At 35.1% G+C, this 23,275-nt stretch overlaps 1 protein-coding gene across 4 annotated transcripts in view; it reads right to left on the reverse strand.

Annotated features, from left to right (window-relative positions):
- Positions 1–23,275, reverse strand: part of Asb15 (ankyrin repeat and SOCS box containing 15) — a 41,372-nt gene that overhangs the window by 2,736 nt on the left and 15,361 nt on the right. For 2 of the 4 annotated variants that reach the window (XM_074064192.1, XM_020182869.2), the window contains exons 2-10: positions 20,755–20,830; positions 15,432–15,540; positions 13,926–13,978; positions 13,703–13,834; positions 12,921–13,079; positions 7,040–7,285; positions 5,296–5,467; positions 3,234–3,804; positions 2,299–2,452 (exon numbers count right to left, since the gene is read on the reverse strand). In XM_074064192.1, the coding sequence (XP_073920293.1) occupies positions 2,299–2,452; positions 3,234–3,804; positions 5,296–5,467; positions 7,040–7,285; positions 12,921–13,079; positions 13,703–13,834; positions 13,926–13,978; positions 15,432–15,538 (1,594 nt within the window). In that variant the 5' untranslated portion in view covers positions 15,539–15,540; positions 20,755–20,830. The remainder of the gene's footprint in view (positions 1–2,298; positions 2,453–3,233; positions 3,805–5,295; positions 5,468–7,039; positions 7,286–12,920; positions 13,080–13,702; positions 13,835–13,925; positions 13,979–15,431; positions 15,541–20,754; positions 20,831–23,275) is intronic. The other 2 variants (XM_020182870.2, XM_020182868.2) reach the window with 2 other exon arrangements.

Here is a 23,275-nt window from a genome sequence, read left to right on the forward strand (position 1 = left end):
TAAAAGAATGAGTGGACTTGATTTAAGAATGCTCACATTTCCTTCTGTCTATTTCTTTTTAGAACTGAATATTACAGAGATACATTTCTTTACTTCCTCTATCTTCTACCAATCTTTTTGATGAATAGTCACCTAGAAAACATCAATATGATTATAATCAATTATGACACTATAAATTCTTCATAATTCAACCTGAGGTTTGTTTGTTTCCAGTGTCTATATGTAAACATTTTATAATGAAAAAATTAACTTTATTCACATATCTGAAGTTAGCCTTTATTTTTAATTCTTACTTTGTAACACTGATACATTATACTAGAAAAATGAACTAGTAAAAGGGCAACATAGTAGACAGACTTAAATGTTCGCTCAGGACGCAGTCAACTTGGATTAAAATCCTGGCTCTGCTACTTTGTTTGTGACCTCAGACAATTTATTTAACTTCTGTGATTTTAATACTCTCATCTGTGAAATGTGCTTAACAATTGTAACTACTTCATAGGCTTATGAACAAGTTAATTCATAAAAACTATTAGAAAAGTACCTGAAGCACTGTACCACTCAATAAAATTTAACTATTAAAATCAATATTAAAAGTGATAACATTTCTGCTACAGTTGAAATTTTAAATTCCCCAAATCATTGTCTTTTAAAATTTAAATAATATTTTTCAAAAAATTATTTGGGCAAAATCATTGTTACCTTGGCAGAAAAAAAAATCCATCTTTTAAAGAAATTGCAAATTTTCCCTAACAAATACACTGCCTTACATATCCCTGGAGGAATCCTGACATCCAGTGGTTGACTATAGCATGGTCAACTAAGAGACTGGTTGCAGGAATGTATGATAAAAACCAAAAAAATCTCGCTGGCTTTATTCTTTCTTAGATTGTCTTTCTAAAGTCATTAGGATTGGAAATTATTTTGCAATAAAAACATATGGACAAGTAATTCTCATTTAGAAGCAAAATCTGTACTGTCTCTGATTGAAAGTATATTGATAGTGAGGAAAGAGCCACAAATTAGAGTTCAAATCCCTGTTTTGTTATTATCAGGGTCTATAATTTTGGGAAATTAATCTAAACCTTATTATTTTCCCCTTGAAATATCTAAATTGTTTAAGAATTTTTATTATGAAATATAATACAGATAGAGAAATCACAACTATGTATAGTTTTATAAGTTACTACAAACGATTATTAGGTGAACATCTTTAATCACCACTTAGGTCATGAAATAAAACCATGCTGGTCACCTCAGGATTCCCTCTTCAATCCATCCAATTTTCATCCCTTCCTTTCTCCCATAAGTAGCTACTATTCTGACTTTTATAGCAATCATTTCTAGACTCACAACACTGCATTATTCATCAGACTGTCTAGGATTTTTGTTTCAGTTGTTTCACAGTCTCTTCTATTACAGAACTCATTCTAGGAGAGGTTTGATTTAGATGTCATGTAATGACCTGCGATGCTTTTTTAAGCTCCATGAAATTGATGTTCAAGTGGGTTTTGAAAATTCATTTTCTCAAACTTGAAAGAGAAAACCTTGCCACTCTGATATTTTCCCCTAGTTTCCATTTGTATTTGTAGTAATTCAAAATTTGCTTTTCTTAAAACTTTTATTTTTTTGCTTTTCATGGTTCTGAGAATTGAACTCAGTGCCAGGCACATACTAAGAGAAGTTCTCTGCCACTGAGCTACACCCTCATGTCCTCTTGAAACTTTTATAGTATGATTCACTTTCATGATTAAACTCTCACCTAGAGATGCAAAATGGCCTGCTTATAATACAAATCTTTGACAGTAGGATTTTGTCAGTAAACATCTGAGGGAAAGAATTTCATAAAGAATAATTTTAATCCTTTCCATTCTTTCATTTGCTCTATAAGGATTTATTGAGTATTTACTGCTCACCAGGTACAGTGTTAAGCCTTCAGAGTGTAAAAAGAAACAAAACAGACCTCTGCCCACATGGAGACAAAGTCTACATAATATATATGTAGACTGTATAATTAACTTCTATTTAACAGAAGTTAATTTTCAAAAAATGAGTTATAGTCAGAATATTAAATATAGCTATAGCATTACTCCTTATCTAATTAAAGAGTTGGGAAATATCAAGAAAACCCTCAAATTTGTATCTTATGGCTGAGGAAGTTTTAAGGATGAGTAAGAAAAAAAAAAGGGTAATCCCAAGTAGGGTATAATAGCTCTAAAAAAGGATCAAAGATATTAAAAAATGTTTCTCATATACATTTTTAATCACAAAAATTGCAGGCAAAAAATTTGTTTTTACCTAGTATTTGGCGGATTTCTGGCCACTCTCTCTGTACTTCTAGTGCAGACTTCAGTTTAGCACACAGAGGGACATAATCCACGTAATCTATTAGCACACGAACAATGCTGCCTACCAGGTGTCTCATCCAAGGAACTGTAATAAACTCACAGAACTGAGAAGAGAAAACTTAACTTAGTAGTGCTTAAAAATGCCAGCTACATAAGCACTTTATATTGTCAAGAAAAGCTACTGTCTTTTTTTTATAAGAAATAAAAATTCCTTCTTTATGAACAAAAATGAAAACTAAACCATTTGCTTTCTTCTATGAACTAATAACATTAAAGACATACATATGATCCATATGTGATTGTAGTCAACAGAACATGGAAGAACTATGCTTTTTTCTGTCTAGTCCCAATATTCCACCAAGTAAGAATAAGTGATTAATTGCATACGTTTTTATATTCTTCTGCATTTCATTGCCATTTCATGAAAAATAAACAGTGCCCTTATGCTTAGATCCCTATATCATTTCAAATAAAAATTCAAGAAAAAAATGTATAAAGTTTAGAGTTGATTTTTCTTTCTTGCAATATAAGTATATTTTCTTGTATAAGTGAAAATTTGTGAATTAGGCTACAAAACACATATTCTCCTTAACAACACATGGAACATCCTCCATGATAGATCGTATATTAGACATAGTAAATCAAAATCACTTCAATTACTTTTCTGACCATATGGTATAAACCTAGGAATCAATAATAGGAGAAAATTCAACAACTTTACAAATACAGAAAAACTAAATAACATGCTCCTGAGTAGCCAATGGGTCAATGAAGAAATCAAAGGGGATATTTAAAATAAAAAATTAAAACATTAAGAGTTTAAAAATTTCTTGATACAAGTACAAGTTAGGATGTTGATCCAATATGTAGAAGGATATAACTTACTGGGTTGTCTTTTATTATACAAGATGTCCATCCTGGTAGTACTTCCTCCTCTATCTCTGACCACACAAATGAATTTCCAAAGATGTTCCCGTGCATGCAGTCAAAGCACATCTCCACTTGGTAGCCATTATTCAGCAACAGCCTCAGCATGACCTCATCATTTAGGGCATATTGAATGGCACTGGGGAATCGGGTGTCATTCACATGCATAAAGTAACAGTTGACATTTGCTCCATGGGAGAGAAGCAGTCGCACAATTTCATGATTATTGGCCCTCACTGCCACAAGTAGACAGTTGAGAGGATCTAGGTTTGGGTCTGCACCTGCAGCCAGAAGAACTTCTGTGCAATGGATATCATTATTAGAAACGGCAAAGTACAATGCAGACTTTCTCTCATCGTCATAGCTCTGGGAAATGTGGTCAGCAAGTAGGGTGTTGACATCAAAACCATTTTCAATGAGCAGTTCCAGGCACTGTGCATTTTGTCCATCAGCTGCTGAGTGAATTGGAGTTAGCCCACTTTTTTGGATTGCATGTTTGGAGGTTACAGGGATAAGATACTTCAGCGCACTATAACAAACAAAATAAAAAACCTTAACTATTCCCAGAGCAAAAAGAAAATCAAATGGTTAATTAAGCCTTCTTTCTCACTATACAAATGAATGCAGTTTTAGTTTTCCTTATTTTCACCAGAAAGCTTTATAAGTGAAATGTTTAACCCTTTGTCCATCAAGCTACAAGTATGTAGTTTAGTATAATTTAAATGGGTTTTTACTTATTTCCTATTCTAATATTCCTGGGGAATATGCTACAACTTATGCTTGATCCTAGATGTGATTCTTTAGGGCTTCTCGTCATGTTCCAATTATTCTCTGAACAATATAATTTTTATAAGCAACCAATACTATCTAATAAAAAATATGAAAGAAAGTAAGCCTTTCAGATAGCATAGAAGAACACCTCATAATCTTGACCATTAGAACCATGACTTGATCATGCAGGAAGGGCTAGAATGTTGAACTTTCAGATTCTCATTAGTAATTCCTCTTTCAGAGGTTCCTAAGCTGTCTGTTCTTTAACATTGCCCATGTATATCCTCTCTCCTTCCATATCATTTCCAATTCAATTATTAGTGAAAAGAAGAATCTTCACTATTCTATCAAACTTACATTGGTCCAATTGGAACTGACCACAGCTTATGTTTCTAAGTACATGTGATAAATAGCTGTGAATTTCACACTTGACTAACCAACTAGACATGCATGAGAACCATCAACAAGGATAACTTGATCTCTTGTGCCTAATTCAGAGCTTCCATGTGTGAATTTATGAACACTGGGAGTAAATCCAGGTAAACTTTAACATCAATTGTGTTAAATCATTGACCCCTTAACTTAGCCAATGTGGCCACAAAATGATGAAGCCTAACTACCTCAACTTTCTGAACTTTATTAATTGTCTAAAACCATCTTCTCATTGTGGGCAATGTTTATATCATGATTGTAAACTTCTGTTAGTGTGTTGATTATAAAACATTTTGTGATTTAAAAATCTACTCAACCATTTGTGTGGGAAAAAAGAAATCTTAAACTAATAATAAAACTTTTCTATTCAATAATACATTTAAATTATAATATCCTGGAGATGCTAGAAAATAATTAAACTAACTCAGAGTATGGTTTCAAATTTTAATCCTTTGTTAAGGGCAAAAGTTTTAGAAAATTTAGCCTTTTGTTTATTTCTAACAGAAAAACACTATTGGGCAGCTTGCTCAGAGTTCTCAACTATAACTTAATTCTTATAAAAAAGAGAATAAAAGAAACTCTCTTTTCATTATAAAAATAGTGTAAATTCATTTTGTGGAAGTTCAAGAATATAAAATGTAAGGGGAAGAATCAAATAATTTCTGCACATTGAAATATAAAACTTGTGAACATTTTGCCTATTTCTCTTTGTATTTAGGAGGGTATCATATACAGAGAGACTTTTGATTGTAATACTGTATATAAAATTTTGCATTTTTTTTAAGTTAAAGTGATCACCTTATAATGTATTACTCACAGATAATGACCCTCATAGGCAGCTCGGTGTATAGGAAGATGCCCGGCTCTGTTGGGCACATTTCCACTTCCTCCATATTCCAGTAGGAGGGAAATGCAGTCAGGGTTACCACCTCCTGCAGCCTCAAACAAGAGTGATGCCCCATCATCCGCCAAAGCAAACACATCACCACCTGCCAATATAAAACCCGCGGCTTAGGATGACTAAACAGCATTGTTAAGATAGTCCTTAAAAATAGCCTGTTGATTTCCTTTCTAGTTAGAACTTAACATTAAAAATATAGAATTTAGACCATCTATTTTTTCCACAATTTCAATGAACAGTTATATAATATGTTTCACTTTATTAAAAAATATTTGGATCACAAAAACATGGGAGAAACCAAGTTCATTTCCATGATCGATAAATTCTTCTAGAAAAAGAATTTTAGAATTTTGAATTTTAAATTATGATGATAGTTAACACTCTATTCAATTCAATAACTGTTTATTGGTATGTTCTAGGTGTAAACACTGTGTGTGTTCCTAAAATGAAAAAGTCTAACTACCTTAAGTAATTTCCTTTAAAGGGAAAATGAAACAAAATGTCATTGGAGAACATAAAACATCAATAGTAGGATACAGTGTAAGAGAAAGAGGACTTGAATACAGTTCTGATGTTTACTTTGAGAACTGGGGCAAACTATCCTGTGGGTCTCCACCTCTGCATCTGTAAAACGGAGCAATACAGCTTATTTCACAGGATTATTTGATAATTAAATGAGGTTTCATTGGGAGATTTCAAAAATGTTAATTATTTTTCCTATAGAGGATTTCTTGGGGATCATGTGGTCCTAGCTTTCATTTATAGATGAGGAATCTGAAGACCAGACGTTTAAGCAAGTAGGAAAGTACCTCAAAAGGAGTAGGTGGAGAAGTCAATGTAGGAATTAGGTTTCTTAACTCCTAATTCTGTAGGTGTATAAAGCACTTTGAATATACAAAGAGGGGCAATGTCACAATCTGTCTCAACAGATTGACCTTGAATTTTGCCTGAAAGTATTCCAAATGAGGGCAAGGATGTGATCCAAACCAGGCACAGGGAACACTGCTAGCCTATTTGGATGGCCTGTAAGATACAAGATGGGAACAGTGAGCTATGAGCCTGGAAAAACAATTCAAGTTGATGCTGTGGAGATGCTTTTAAATAGTATGCAATACTGTGGTTGTCCTTTAAGGAGAGGAACCAAATTGCAGTGTGGATTCTGACATAGAGAGGTTGGAACCTTAGAAAATGGTTAGGAAATGATTCTGGGCTTGACCAGGATGACAGACTAATGGCAAGGTAAGGAGAAGAGAGACATTATAGGACTTTATGACTGATTGGGCTGAGAAAGAAGGTGATAGGAAAGAAGGAATTAGAGACAAACCCAACCTTTCAGTCCTTTTGGAAAGAAACGACTATATCAGAAAGTGGGGAAAGAGAAGGAATTCAGCTTAGGACAAGATGAGAGTAAGACCGTGGCAAGCTATCTACATGGAAGCTGAGCTATCGTTTTTAGACAGCAGTCAGGGCTGGGCTTGTAGAGCTGCAGGTGACAGTGTATAGGCTTCCACCATGTAGAACAGGGGTCTACTGAGGGGGCTAGGTCTGAAAGCCTCATGCCCAGTTATAATCAGGGAAAGAAGAGCCCATGAAGAATGGAGAAGAGGAGAGTCAGAAAGGCAGGACAAAAGGCAGGAAAGCATCACTCCTTTTCACATACCTTTGTGAATTAGATGTTCTAATACATCACAGTGGCCATACTCAGCAGCAACACCTAGTGGAGTGACTCCAAATCCATCTCTCAGGTGGACATTTCCTCCATGGTTGAGTAACAGAGCTATGATATCGTTTCGACCTTGCTTAGCTGCTTCATGCATTGCTGACCATTGCTTGACACACGGTTGGTCAAGGCTGGTGTTGTGTTTAATCAGCACAGATACTATGTCGTAGGAGCCCCTTTTTATAGCTTGAAAATGATTTTAAACAAGAACAGCCAACAGAAATGCATATTAACATGAATACTTTACATGGTATTAAGCTACCAAATTTAATATTAAAATAGATGTAGTTACTCCTTTTCCTTCTATAAGGTAATATTGTATTTCTCCTACTATTTTTATTTATCATACCCAAATTTCTATTTGTGGAGAATAAGTATGCAAGATGATACTACCTTTCCTTTGTAAAAGTTTCATGGAAAATATACATCACCAAGATAGAATGTTGTGTGTGCACTTTCCAAACTTTATTCTCTTTACCAACAAAAAGAAACACCAACAGAAAGAAAACCCACTGTCAGGTTTTACAAATTAAAAAATATATGAAAAGTGCTTAGTAGGGTACCCAGAATATAGTAAGAGCCCAATAAGTTATCTGTGTCATCTTACGACATTCCCAGGATCCCAAAGCTCCCAAATAACATTCATCAAGTTTGTCCCCAAAGAAATGGGATTTTTTTGTTCCACTAAAGATAACAGAACTATTAATTGAACTTCTCTTTCCTATACTTATATGGGAGGTTAGCAATAGGACTTTATAGAGTCCAGGTAGCTCAGTTGTTGTTCATGGATAAGGTATGAGAGAGCTAATGAAACATAATTTAAGAGGGTCACTAAATCAGAAATATTTCTGACACCTTGCCTATCTCAAATGGCTGAAATTAAACTGCTAAAAGGGGTTTTCCCCCCATTTTTGGATTAGTAAGCAGTTGCCCCTGTTAAGATATAAGTGCTTCTGAAGGACATGTTTTTTTCTTGGCAGTATATAAAATCTTAATAAAAAACAGATCAAGAATGGACGCATGGCTCAAGTGCAAGTGCAAGGTCTTGAATTCAAACCCCAGCCCCGTCAAGAAACACATCATTTAGAGTCACTCATCCATTCTTCATTCACTCATTCAGTCAGTTCATGCAAGTTGTGTGAAAGGCTCTATGTTGGGCACAGTAGATCTTCTAGAGAAGAAGCCTATGATCTTCTATCTGAAGAGACACTCAAGTCTGGACCACTGCTGGGAAAGACAAGACATATGAAGCTACATGGAACATTCTTGACAAGAAGGGGAAAAGTGCAGAACAGATCTAAAGCTGAGGGACGGAAATGACACACTTTGCTTACTTCATTTAGAAACAGGTTCCAGTTTTTTCCTGTTCATTATCTAAAGTACAATCGGTTGATAAATGCCTCTACCTGAACTGTCCATCTGCCACTAGTGGCTCTAATTGTGACGAATTACCTCATGTAGCTCTGGTGTTCCTGCAGAGCAAACATGGAGCAAGCTAAAGGGACTGTGAGAGGTATGTTCTCTTGTATTGTCTTGCTCTTATTACAGTTTTTTATAATTGGAAAAAAGGATTAAAATAACGAACCTCCTCCCTCATGATTTCCTTTTGTTTCACTCAGGGAATATATTGACTAGTAATAGTTGTCTTTCTTTGTGAAAAATAATAGTACACAGGCCATTTTCAACTCACAGTAATTTCTTTTAAAAAAGCAAAACTTCACTCTATTTTAACATTTGCAATTAAGAATATATCTTTCATAGAAATAATAATGAAAATGTTGAGAACACACCCTCCAAACTAACCCACAAAGACATTCTAATAAGTGACTGACATAATGAAAATTCATAGGGCACCCTGTTGGTATAACATAACTGATGTAATAAAACAAAGAATTAAAAATTTTCTAAAGTTTTAAATGTATATATAGTTATGTGTGTTATATATTTTTTAATTCTTTAGAATTTAAGATACTGAAATTTAGAATTTTTTAGTATTATTTAGAATTTCTTCAGTTTTTTTTTTTTTTTTTTTTCGGCAGCACTGGGGTTTGAACTCAGGGTCTTATGCTTATTAGCCAAGTGTTCTACCACTTGAGCCACATCCCTGCCTCAGAATTTAAAAAATCTTTTAATTTTAAAATATAGATACTTTTGAACACTGAAAGTCAAGAATGACTTTCCTTTTTAATTTTAAATTTGTTCATTTTCTTTTTTTTCTGGATATGAGTTTTGCTCATGTGATTTACTTGTCAGCTACAAGTGATTTTGTGACTCAAAAAACATAAAGAGAAAGATATTTTCAGAGAGATTTGAATAAGGACTGGAAGACTGAATAAGGAGTGAAGAGGATATGTATTGATTTATTAGAAAGAAAATGCTAGAAGTGAAATCAATTGATATCTAAATGGCAGAAAGTCACAGGGAAGAGTGGACAGTATACATGACACTTTGTGCCAACCAGTTTCCTGAGCTTTTTCACTACCCTAGGCTCCCCTGGCCAGGATAAGCTTGCTGCTATCCAACTGAGGAAAGGTGACATGAAGTCCCAGGGGGTGGGAAGAGATGGAGTCTAAGTGTATAAAAACCTTAATAAGTGTCAGATCATCACAAATCAGATATGTACCACTCAGCAAACAGCTATGCAACATCACTGTGATGCATCAAAGTGCACTGAGTAAAAGCCAGATGGCTGATAGGGAAGAAAGGTCCTGGAAGGACGGAAAGTAATTTTATTTTTTGCCATTTAAGGATATTCTGTAAGTAAACACAAAGATGATGGCATCAGACAAAGAAAAATGGAAAATAGAATTATACAGAAAAAAACAGAACAATATTTTTTTTCCATTTTATCTCTTCTCTGCAAGTTAATGGACTGTAGTAAATTTCAAGTTAATGGAGTAGCAAATTTCAAAGCAGCCCATAAATTCAAGAACAAAGCTGATGAAGTGCTGTGCATGATCCATTCTCCTGTAGCACATAATTGATTTGACACTTTCTCCACAGCAAAGGTCCTGCAGACAGCAAACAAGACAGCCCCTGTTTTCCAGAGGTGTGGATCATAGGGATGTAAGTGAAGAACAGCTCGGGAACACTTCCTTCATGGAGACTTTTGTCCTCTCCTTGACATTACTATTTGGTTTTTAAAATATATTTCCAAATGTTAACTCTATTTCCAGTCTAATAACTTAGTGATAGAATTCTCATCTGACACTTTAGATATTACTAGAGTCAAGAATCAAAGCACACATGGAATTTTGAATTGCATATATATATATAAATTTTAAATTGCATCTATATATAAATTTTGAATTGCATGTGTTTAATGGTTTGCTGTGGGCATTAAGCATTAATGAAAGCAAAAACAAAGCAAACAAGTGATAAACATGACTGAGTTATCCTTTAAAACATAACTGAATTGAGAATAACAGGTGGAAAATAATTCTGTATTTCCAAAGTCTGTAAAGTGTATCTTTGTTTGACGAAGTCAAAGGCTGTCTATAGAAACAACAAATTCATGGATGTTATTGAAAGTACTCCATAGTACATTCTGTCTGGCCTTTAAAAAATAATATAGATCACATTAATAATGATGAAACAACATAAACATGAATATTCCATTTGGGGAGCCTGCTCAAGAAGAATTGTGTTATTTGAGAGAAGCTCCGTGTTATTGTGACATAGCAGGTCAATTAACATGTAGGCAGAGATTACTATTTGTGCCTCCCTTTTCCTTTTAGCAACAGAAGCCCCCAACTGTCCATCACAAGCTATCTAGGTGGTGACTAAACATCTCAGCCCCCCTTACACTTGGTATAACTATGTGACAAAATCTGAGCTAATGGGCTATGAATGGAATTGCTGTGTGAAATGTTCAGGTCATCTTCTTAAGTTGAAGATGTTTTCTTAGCAATTTCTCTCTCCTCCTTCCTTGTGCCTGGGAAATTGTGACATCTGGAGCAACCTCAAAAGCCCTTGCAAAGCCAGCCTACCAACTCTGAGCTCCTCACCTCTGAAATGTGCTGTGAGCAATGACTTTTTTCTTTTTAAGTCATTTTTGTTTGTTTGATACTTGCTTTGTGTGCTTGTTTTTTGTTTTGTTAAAGAATCTTTACAACTATCATAACTATGATTATTAGCCTAATTTAATCTGATCTTGCAAAAGTGAGTGAGACTCAACCAGATCAGAATGACCCCATGCTGTGATGACACTCTCCATTGGACAAGCTGTATGTGTGTTGGAGGCGGGAGCACAGAACACCTGCCTAGGAGTCATTCCTTCCTCTGTCTGCTGATGTTGTCCCCATATTCCTCAAGACAGCTCAAAGAATTAAAGCCCTTTGAAGTCTTTGCAGATGCACTGATTTTTATCTACCAACTTCACTTTGAATATACACCTTTATTATAGCATTTATTACAGCAATTTTCTATTTAAATCCATCTACCTTTCTTACCAGAACCTGAGAGGCTTTATATCCAGGCTGCCTAGGGTAGCATCTGGTTTAATATGACTTCTCAATAAACGATGCTAAATTCATGCTTTGGGATAAGAATATTTTACTAATATTATGTTTTTTCTGTTTTCTTTCAACAACATTCAGGTAATTTTTAAAGTAGGGCAATTTCTCTGTGAACAGAACCTGTGATGGTACTTTACTACTACAGTTTGTGTTACATTATCCACTTTCTCTGTGATTGCTGGTAATTATTAGAGTCCTCCTCCTTCTCCCACTACACACAATTTCATAATGGCTATCCTCACTTACGTGTCTATCACATGTGAGAGTTTTAGTATATATTTTCTCTATTTTTTAAAAAAAATTATTCATGGTAAGTATCAAGTGTCCATTTTATACATGGAAAAACTGAGGCAAATGATCACATTCTCACAGCTAGGAAATAAATCCACAGATCTCAGGTGACAAAGCCTAATTCTTTTTTTGGTTGTATTGGTGTTTGAACTCAGGGCCTCATGCTTGCTAAGCAGGCACTCTATCACTTAAGTCACTCTACCAGCCCTATTTTTGTGTTGGGTAGTCTTGAGCTAGGGCCTTGAGACCTATTTGCTCAGACTGGCTTCGAACCACAACCCTCTTGATCTCTGCCTCTTGAGTAGCTATGGTTACGGGCATGAGCCACCAGTGCCCAGCACAAATTCTTACTTTATCCCCTTGTGTCCATCAGAGAAAGGAAATGTTCTTTCTGGTCATTCATCATCAATCTCACTTTTTTCTTCAACAAACACACATGCCAATTCTTATTATTTAACAACTGGCAGGATGTACAATACTGAGAAGCTGACAAATGATACATTGGGATTGACCATCTTTGCTTTATTATATCACCAATTGTGACACCTCATAGGTGTCTGAGGCATCTTTTCCTCAGAATCTCTACTTCCTTCCAGTTTGGCCTGATTGTTCTGATATGGACCTGATGTCTGTCTTTTACAATCCTCTTTCTACCTTTTGTTTTTGTTTTTTTATCTATGTATTTCACACACAACCCCTTTTCAACTGGACCTACCTAAAAAGTATTCTTTTAGACTTGACACTTCTGTCCTCATTAAAAAGTTCAGATCTCTCCTGGTGAGTTGCCCTCTATGATTGAACACTAAATAATGTAGCCATCTTTCACATTTAACCTCTTTGTGGGATAGGAAAAGGAAATCATTGTGCAGATAAAATGGGGGTTAAGCAGGATCTGAGGAAATGGAAGGAGGTTGCATAATTTTACTAACTACACAGTAGTTTCCAAAAAATACTTACTGAACACTTATTATTTGTGTTAAACTGTGAAAGTTCTAGAAAAGAAGATTATTTACCAATCAGAAGAGGTGTCTCTCCTTTATCATTTTTGGTGTTGGGCCACACTCCCTTTTCTAGTAAAGTCCTTACATTTTCCACCAGACCAGCTTTAACTGCCAAAGTCAAGGGTGTTTCTCCATCATAGGTCTTGAATTCCCAGAGTGTCTTATAGGATGCTGAGATGTGAAAGCATTGTTGAAAAGTTAAAAATATTTACTTATTGAATATTGCATAGATCAAAATGACCCAATATTATATACCCCAGATTGAACAAAGACAATTGACAATGAAGGGAAGATTAAAAGGAAATATGATAAAAAATTTAGCAAATGACAGTTTTTTACCAAATGAAATGTGTGAATGAGAATGCTTTTGAATGAAAGTATCGTTTCAGAATGTGTTACAAAAGAAATAGTATCATCAATGTCAACTATAGCTAAGTCAAGGGATAGTACAAGATAAAACTTTTAAAAATGACTTCCAGAGGAAAAAAAGTTTTATATTTTGATCATTTAATTCATAATATGCACAAAATCCTACCACTCATATGTAGGTGATAACAACTTTCCACTAGCCTGTGTCACATTCTCATATAAGAGAATGCAAATGGTGAATTCCAAATGTCATAAAATGTACTAATTTTGTACTCTTGAGTTCAAAATATGGTACTTCCTTTCCCAAATTTCAAATAATCTTTAATTCTGCTTTTTATTTTTTGCTTATTATGTTCACTGGAAAAAAATAATCACTTTTGCATTTGTTTTCTAGCTTTTTCAAAAAAGATGTTATGTTCTCTTACCATCCAGAACAATCTCAAGTATTTGTTGAATGGGTTGAACAACAGCTTCATGCAATGGAAACCATCCTGTTTCATCAGCTTCATCCAGAGCGTATTTATATTTCACACACTCTTGGAGCTCAAGAATGTGACCTAAAATACACATGTGGATTGATACACATCTCCTTTTTTTGCAAGGTGGGATCTCCCAATCCATCCCACTGAAGACAATATGCTTACTTACCTTGTTTTATGGCTTCTACAAGCTTTCTGTTTTGATCACTTAGTGGTACAAATCTAGTAGAGAAAGAAAAACAAGCCATATTTATAGCATATATTACGGATGTTTTATTGTAAGAATTCCAAAATTTTAATTTATATTTAGAGTTTTGTATATAGCTATTATAATTGAGACCTACAGGAAATGAACTGATTTTATCTACTTGAAAAATGCCTAGGAATCAGAGAGAGAGAGTTTTTTTCATACTGGACCTTACGAACACTAGTAAAAATGGAAAAATGCAAGAGTATGGCATTATCCCTTGAAATTTCTCTAAGCAATGAAAAGGGAGTAAACAATTAGAGTCAGATTCAGAGGGCTAGGCTCAGATTCCAATCTGTGATCCTGGAGAAGCCTGTTAGTCTCTCTTGGTGTGGGTTTCTTCATCTGTGTAGAATGGTGTATAATGGTGGTATTAAATAGGAAGATCTCTTAGGCTTCTTCAAACTTTAAAAATTCTATACACAAAAGGTGTTTGTTGTTTAGGACTTAGTAACTGCCAATAGACACTTGGGAGCCTATGGTCCACACTGTATGTAAGAATCTTTAATCAACTGATCCACAAGTGGAAACAAGCAGAGCATTTACTGAACAAACTCCCAATCAGTGGCCCAGCAGGTCACGATTTAAGCTCTCATGGCAATTCTCTGGAGTGTATGCTCACTAAATGGAAACAAGGAATTTCATAACAAACTTATTTAATTGTATTAAGCAGAAACATCTGCTAGCATTCTAGGGTTGCAGTGCCTTGTGGGGACCTCTCAAGTTCTACAATCTGTTGGGTAAAAAGGGAAATTTTAAAAGACCAGAAATTTAATATGTCTACTTTTAAAAGCTCAAAAGCACTAATTTTAATAACTTTATAGCACAAAATCTATTCAAAAACACTACTAAATTCCAGTATTCAATATTCTAAATACTATAAAAATGAAGTGTATATCTGTCAGAAGTATGTGTGTTGTTGAAGAGAGAACTTTATTTTTGTAGTTTCGTACTTTATAACTCTTGTAAAAATCAAGTCATATAATATATCAATTTCATGTATACTTTAATCTGTTCACTCATAAAGGTTAGCTGAGATGGTAGCAAAGTGTGTTATAGAGTACACATCTGTGTGTCTATATGTTGGTTGTATAAATAATACTTGAAAAATTTTTGAAACTACTCATTTTCTTTTGTGACTCCATATTAATTTAGAAAATAAGCAATTCTATCCAAACAAATTCAACTGGGAATTTCGCATGTAAGTAATTTCCATTTTCCATATGAGATAGGGATTTGTGAAAGAAAGAAAAGATTATTAAAATCTGTGTACAGAGGCCTTTGTAAAGCTGTTGGATTCCTTTCCAGAAAAAAGGGTGGGGGTTAGTATTTTCCTAGAGGAGGAGTTGGAAAATGGCATTAATTTTATCTTACAACAAATAAATGCCTTAAGGAAATTTTATTGAGCACATTTGATTAGATTTCTACCTCTCAGGATGAAGTACAGCCTGGTTAGCTTCAATAGATTCTTGAATACTGAGTTGAATATCATAGCTTGTAAGATGGTCTTCATCTGGGTCATTATTAGTATCCATACCTGTGCATAATTTTGAAAGAAGGAATTTCTTATTATCAACAAATGCTACAAAACTGCAGGTAGAAATAACATAACAAATGGAAAACTAAAATAAATTTACCTTTCCCTACTTAACAAATACAAATGCAGTTAACCTTTTAAATCATAAATATATTTTATTTCATTAACTTAAAATGTCCTAACTAGCTGGGCACTGGTGGGTCATGCCTGTAATCCTTGCTACTCAGGAGGCAGAGATCAGGAGGATTGCTGTTCAAAGGCAACCTAGGCAAATAGTTCGTGAGACCCTATCTCAATAAAACCCATCACAAGAAAGGACTGGCAGAGTGGCTCAAGGTGTAGGCCCTGAGTTCAAACCCCAGTTTGAACTGAGGTTTGAGCATACAAAAAATGTCCTAACTATTGAACTCTTCAATTGTCTGCTTTTTGAGGGTCTGCATTTTTCAACTTTTGACTTTCTTTTTAGTAATGGCTACAGTTGGGCCTATAAGAACTATCTTTTTCAAAATGTCTGATACATACTAATTTGTAGTAGCCCATCAATTTTATATATATATATATAAAATATATATATTTTAAAATATATATATATATATAAAATATATATATTTTAAAATATATATATATATATAAAATATATATATTTTAAAATATATATATATATATATATATGTATATATATATATATATATATATATAAAATGGCCCATTAGAAGCTTAAAACTCAACCCAAAGAGGAGTGGGTCAGTGAAATAGCAGACAAGAGTGATCCTTCTATGTTCTTTACAAACAAGCAGTGGTCTGTTATAAAGTCTGACCAGTCTAAGAGCATCATTTGAACAACTAAGATAAAAGCCATCTCAACTAAAGCTGTAGATCAGAGAATCGTCCTCCTGTAGACTATGTTGTAGAGTTCTATTCATTGTAAGCGATGTTCTTGACTGCCCTGCCTCCCCTGATAATAACATATAAAAATTATAATTATTTCTCATTGGCTTATTTCTTCCAAATATTAAATTAGAAGTAAATCTCTCTTTACTACTAGATCAATTGCCTAATTTTATTTAGAGAGAAAGTTTAGTAAGTATAGAGATCAAAATGGTGGGTCTGTCTCTGAGGACTACAAGGAGGTGGGAAAGGAGAAGAGAATGATAGAGAGTAAATAATATTGAAATACATCATACATCACATCTGTATATGAAGACAGTTAAGGAAATGCCCTTACAAGTAAATTTACTTGTTAAATAATAGGGGAGTAGGGCAATCGAGAAAGAGTAAGTAATAGAAGAGTTAATCTGATTAAAGTCTGATATTTACATGTGTAATATATACCAAAGAGAAACCCCCTAGAACAGTCAATACACATTTTAAAAAATGAAGGGCAGGAAGGTAAAACAGGTTCTGTCTCCAGGTAGGTACCACTGAAAGGGGTGAGGTAAATGGAGAAGGTGAAGGAGAACAAATACGGTGGGTGTACTTTGCATACTTGTGTGAAAATAGAAAAATGAAATCTGTTGAAATTCTTCTAGAAAGGTGGGGGGAGTAAGACATGGGGAAAAATAGGTTTGCAAAGGTAAGGAGAATGAAAAAAATAGCCCAAAATATAATCTTATCCTTAGCACTTAAAAAATAGCTCTACAGCTGGGTTGAGTAATCAATATGAAATTATCTTTAATTGGTAGTACTTTTCAAACCAAAATAGATTCTCCATGTGAAATTTTACATGGTAGTTTGTCTTTTCAAGGGGAGACACCAAAGCAGTGCTCTGCACTCAATTTCCAAAAATGTAGTTGACATATGCTTGGAATTTTTTATTCTTCAAGATTAGATGATCTTGAACTCTACAGCTCTAAATGTCTTGACCTCTGGACAGATCAAACACAAACTAAATAGCATCATTAGGATTTTATTGTCCACTGTTCTGTAGCAGTGGCCTCAAGATTGCTGAGAACAGAAGGGAAGTAACAGTGCACCTAAGACGGGAGCAGTTCTGCACTAAGCATGCTCCCCACTCTGTAGCTCAGAGTTCTCAAAGGCCCGCACGTGCTTTTGGAATTCTTTTCACTAAAATAGATCCAAATGGTGCTTACTTTTCATTTCTTGTTAATTGGTTCATTGACTGTCTTTTGTCCCTAGAATGTAACTACATAAGAACAGGGAATTTGTCTGTAAACTCAGTGTTTAGAAGATCATCTCATGATTCATGGCCTCTATGTGTACATTGAATGAATGAACTTGGAGTTAATGAATGAGCTCTGAAACATAATCCAAACTCTGCTTTGTCCTTGAACTGAGCATTTCTCCCAGGCAGAGAGGCTTTCTTCCAACTAAACAAATTGATTGTTCACTCTGTACAGGCTTTATTTTTCTCATGTCTGTGTTTTTACATCTGCTTTCTCTTTCTCCAGAGTCTTCCAGCTGTTCCTTACCTATGGTCAACACTGTCTCAAGCCTGGCTCAAGATCATCCTCCTATGGAAACCCTTGCTGGAATTTCCTACTTCCTCTCTAGCATCCTTTTATCTGCACATATCTCCTCTTTTGTAATATTTTTTCCAAATTTGGATTTATACTCATTCTGTACTGCTTTCAAGGTCTTCTGCATATTTGTCTTTTGTGTTCCCACTTGGACTATTGATTTTCTAAGAGGAAATAAATATTACTGCCTTTTTTGTTGTGCTGGGGATTGAACCTGGGGCTGCACCACTGTGCCATGCTCTGCCTGATTTTCTTTTTGCTTTATAGCTTTCCTCCTCTATTTCTACTTCTAACTTACTTGCACTTTTTAGAAGCAACTGCAGTGGCTGCTGGAAAAAAAAAAGTTGTTGACTCAGTAGCAAACAAGAACTGAGTCGTTCAGATAACACAATTAGATAACAAAGTTAAATCTATGACATTGCCTGTTGCCTTTCCTGCTGATATACTGTGGCGATGGGGGGAATGCATAACTCTGGGATTAGTAATGGGATACAGAGCCTTTTAGCTATTTAAATCCCCAGCTTAAGTCTAACCCTGATTGAAATCTGGGCTTCCAGTAGCACATGAAGCACCTCAGGCTTCTTAGAGAACTAAGTTGGTCTGTGGAAGTTTTAAAATATTTTTGAACTATCATTGAGAAATAAGTTATCAAGATTTTTGGCTGTTTGTCCATAATGACAGCAGGGTAAAAAGTGATGGGGAAAACCTCTGTGGAACAACTCCAAACTAAAACAGGCTATCTCCATCCAGTCTTGAATAAAGTGAAGTTCTATGTGCAGGTTCACGAAGGTGTCCAAGGAGACATCAACAAGATGCAATGAGAAAGGAAGAAGTGCTGGATTTATCTATACTGAAGCTTAAAATGACTAGGACTCAATTCTAATTGAAGGCTGGCAGGCCAATAGGAAATTGTTTAAATAAAATACCAGTTAGGAGTATAAGCAAAGGCCAGATAATATTTTGACATCCATTCAGACTTATTCACAGGTTCTTACTTCTCAGTCTAGAGAAATTAACTGACACCTTCTTAATAATAATTTGCTGTATAGTCTTGCTGTGGAGAGTCCAGTAGTGAGATAATTTGTTCTCCACAAGTAGCTGATTTACAAAATAATTGGGTCAACCTTATTGTATGATTAGACTTTTCACTTACAGCACTGGTTAGCCTTGCTAAGGATTCTCTCTCTCCTGAGAGACACATGCCTACTCAAACTTTGCATATAATTTTAGAGGACTCATGGATCATCTGAAGCTCTTTTCTTTACCCTGCTTTTTAAAAAAGCAGTTAATTTCAGGATTTCTAAATGTTAATTTATAAATGTATTATTCAGATATTAATAATTATTAATTTATTTTATAGCAGACTGAATTAAATCTCAAATTTAGATATCAGGAAAAATTTGGTGACCATGTAAATTTTAGAATGCTTGGTAAGAATAAAAATGATAATTCTAAGAAACAAAATTAATGGAGAAAGCTGGCTTTGTTTCAAGCACCTTGCCAAGAACATTGCATACATTGGCATATTTAAATCCTCTAATTCTATGTTGTAGGCATTTGCTTCATTGTGAATAGATAGAAATTTGGACACGAGAAGGTTCAAAGACCCACCCAATGTGACAGAGCTGATGGACAAAGGCTGAACAGATAGGGAGGACCTTCACTCTGACAGTCTTTCAGAAGCTGCAGCCTGGAGCTTTTAAAAGAAAGCACTTTGATCTTGCTCTTAACAGCCAGCTCTTGATAACAATACCTTCCAAAAATAAAAAAATAGCTCCCAAAGACACATAAATCTTTCTCTTTGGCTCTGTCCAATAAGGTTTTGTGTTGCTTAGGGTGGTCTGAGGTGTCCTAAGCTTACCTGCCTTCTGTACTTTTTGTTTTGGAGTCTAAACATCACTGTTCACAAAACAGGATCAACATACCGGTTAGTGGCTGATTGAAGTGGTCAGGAGGTTGGGACGATGTTGCAAGATATGATGTAGGAATGAACACAAGTACATGACCCATCCAGCAAGAGATTCTCTAAATTACCTCCAAAACCCACATCTATGCTACACTGCCTTACTGTTAAGATGGTTGATAAGTTTGTTACATGCTTCAGAATGTCTTTGAAACATGGTAGCTCCCACAGCATGAAATCTCAGTTCCCCTTTGCCCTGAGCAAGGACAATTATTTATACCTGTATTCTTTCTGAATGGTTTAGTTGGCTTACTCCCAATTACATCCAACTCTGTTGCCTCACCTATCCTAACTCTGTCTTTGGGGCATGACAAAATTGGAGCCATCTCCACGAGTTCAGAACAGAGTTGGCCTTGAAAGTAGACTGAGTGGACAGTTGCTTCCATGGTGCAAGGAAGGGCTCTGTGTCCATACAGATACAACTCCCCTCAGCACCTGTCATGTCAGTGCCATTTTGCCACATCAGTGAAAGATCCTGTCCTTCAGGGAATACTGTTCCATTTCCCTGTGGCCCTTTTAAAATGCCAGTGGCATCATACTGGCCCCCAGTGATTTTTTGGAAGAGTTCCTGGGAGTGACATGGCCTGGGAAGATGGCATGCCGTCTAGTGAGAGGAGGAAACAGGGGCTAAGAAAAGGCAGTGCAGTAAAATTTGGTTTTCTTTACAATTTTACACAAGTAAAGCCCAAATTTAAACTCTAGGTTTCTGAAGAAAGTGCAAGTTTGTGCTGTGTGAATGCAGGGTCATGATTCACAGAGGAGTTTTTCTTTTACCTTGAAAATGCCAGGAGTCTTGATTGGTGAAGTCATCTACTGGAAGTCCCAGGGAGAATCATTGGGATTTATACTACTAGGAAAGCAAGAGTTGAATAAGGACATTTTCATTTTTTTTGTATTGTTGAGAAAACACAAGTATTATATATTGAATAATATTTGTTCTCCTTTTCCTGCACTTTGACAATTTATATGTATAATTTTAAAGCTAGAGTGAAATTATAAATAAATTTTGTTATGACTTTGGTGACACTTCTCTATTTTTCTAAAGTACTATAACACTAAGTGGAAGATCAAATAAATGGTGAACCTCTAACAGAGAATTGGTTCCACCCCAGTCACAGGTAATTTGCTATGCCAATTCTCTCTTTGTGCCATTGACTTTCTCCTACTGAGAAAGTCTGTGAGTGATGGGGAGAACTACATTGGTTCAAACAGCATCTTTATTTGCTTTTTTCTATTTTTTTCTTTGTGATTGTTTTTGAAACAGTCTCATTATGTCTCACAAACTGGTCTCAGATCCTCCTTTAGGGTTCTGAATACTGAGATTATAGACATGCTGTACTATACTGTCTCAAATGAACATCACCTTTCTTTCTTTTTCTTTTTTCTTCTTTTATTATTTCTCACTACTGGCAATTGAATCCCAGGTTTCTACCACTTGAGCCACACCCCACCCCCAGCAACACTTTTTTTTAAAGTATTGGAGTTTGAACTTATAGTCTTGCACTTGCTAGACAGGTGCTAACACTAGAGTCACACTTCTGTTCCTCTTTTGCTTTAGTTATTTTTTGGATAGAGTCTTGTGTTTTTGCCCAGGCTGAACTTGGGACATGATCCTCTAATCTATGATATTTGATGAAGCTGGGATTGCAAGCTTGCCTTACAACGTCTGGCTTGTCTGTTGAGGTGGAGTCTTCCTAACATTTTTTAACCAGGTTGGTCTGGATCTGAGATCCTCTTGATCTCTGCCTGCCAAGTAGCTTTGATTACCAGAATGAGCTGCCATGCCCAGCCTCTGAACAGTACATTTCTTAATAGTACAAGATGTTTTGCTGGTTCATTTAACACACACACAGCACACATTTTTAATCCAGAAAATAAATGCAGTTTTGTGTTGCTTCAAGATTTACAGCTTGACATTTCAGAAAAAAGTTATAAAATGACAAATTGGGCCAACTGGTCTTTAGACACTCTGATACCTGGCACATGAGGCAAAGTCAATAAGTACTGGGGGATGAATAAATAATTGAATGATTAAATACACCCTACTCTTGAAATGAGCCAAAAAAAAATTAACTTTGTGTTTTCTCTTTACGTCACACATATGTGTTTGCCAAACTCACTTCTAATTTTGAGATCACACTGATTAATGTTTAATTTCTGTGTAAACACACTGATGCTATATCCTGTTATACTAGTTTTGCTTATCTTTAGTTTCATATTACAAAAGTACAAGTTTTTACTCTGTACTACTGATCTCCAAGTCAAGTTCAATTGTGACAGAAATGTAAGAAGATGTATATTAGCTTTAGAAAGTGACAAAAAAAAGTGTAGGAAGGAGCTTTATGCTTGTGAACACATGGATTTTTGGGGAATATGATGTTCTAGAAAAAGCTAGGGCAAGAATGACACATCAAAAGCCAACTTATGAATAAATGTGCCCCTATCACAAGCTAATGTGGCAATGTTTTACTGAGCCCCGTCATTTGTCTGTAACTTTACATCCAGGGATCCATTTTATCAAAATGACCAGAGATGAAGGAAAGATTTATATGTGAGAATGTTTATCAGCTATATTTAAACTGCCAAAACCTTAGAAACAATCTAAATGTCCAATTATAGGGAATGCATGTAAGGTATTACTACATATGCAATCAATGGAACACAACACAGTTATTAAAATTAATGCACACGAAGATTATGTGAAATGTAATTACATTTTACATACCCTGGGTAAAATGTTGCATTTAAGAATGATGACCATTTAGCCAGCTATTACCAAGCGACTTTTAAGAAATCAAGATTACCTTTTTTCCCGACTTTACTGAGGTAAAGGGAACTAAGATTGACAGTTTTAAAAAATGTATATATTTAAGGTGTACAGCTCAATGATTTGATATATGTACATTGTGAAATATTCACCTCAATCAAGTAATTAAAATATCTGTTGGATGAGTAGATAAAGAAATATACTACGTATTTATAATAGAATTATTTTTTGGTCATAAAGAGTAAGAAATCTTGTCGTTTGTGGCAAGGATAAACCTGGAGACATGTTAAATAAAATAAATCAGACGCAGAATGGGGAATACTGCATGATCTTACATATATATGGAATTTAAAATGTTGAACTCATAGAAACAGAGTTGAATGATAATTGCCATGGGCTGAGTGTGGTGTGGGAGTACAGGGAGATGATGATCAAGGCATACAAAGTTGCAGTTATGCAGGATGACTGAATTCTGGTGACTTACTGTACAATGTGACTATAGAAATTTATATGGAAACACAAGAGGCC

The sequence above is a fragment of the Castor canadensis genome, chromosome 2 (genome assembly GCF_047511655.1).
Source record: "Castor canadensis chromosome 2, mCasCan1.hap1v2, whole genome shotgun sequence".
In the NCBI taxonomy this organism is placed as follows: domain Eukaryota; kingdom Metazoa; phylum Chordata; class Mammalia; order Rodentia; family Castoridae; genus Castor; species Castor canadensis.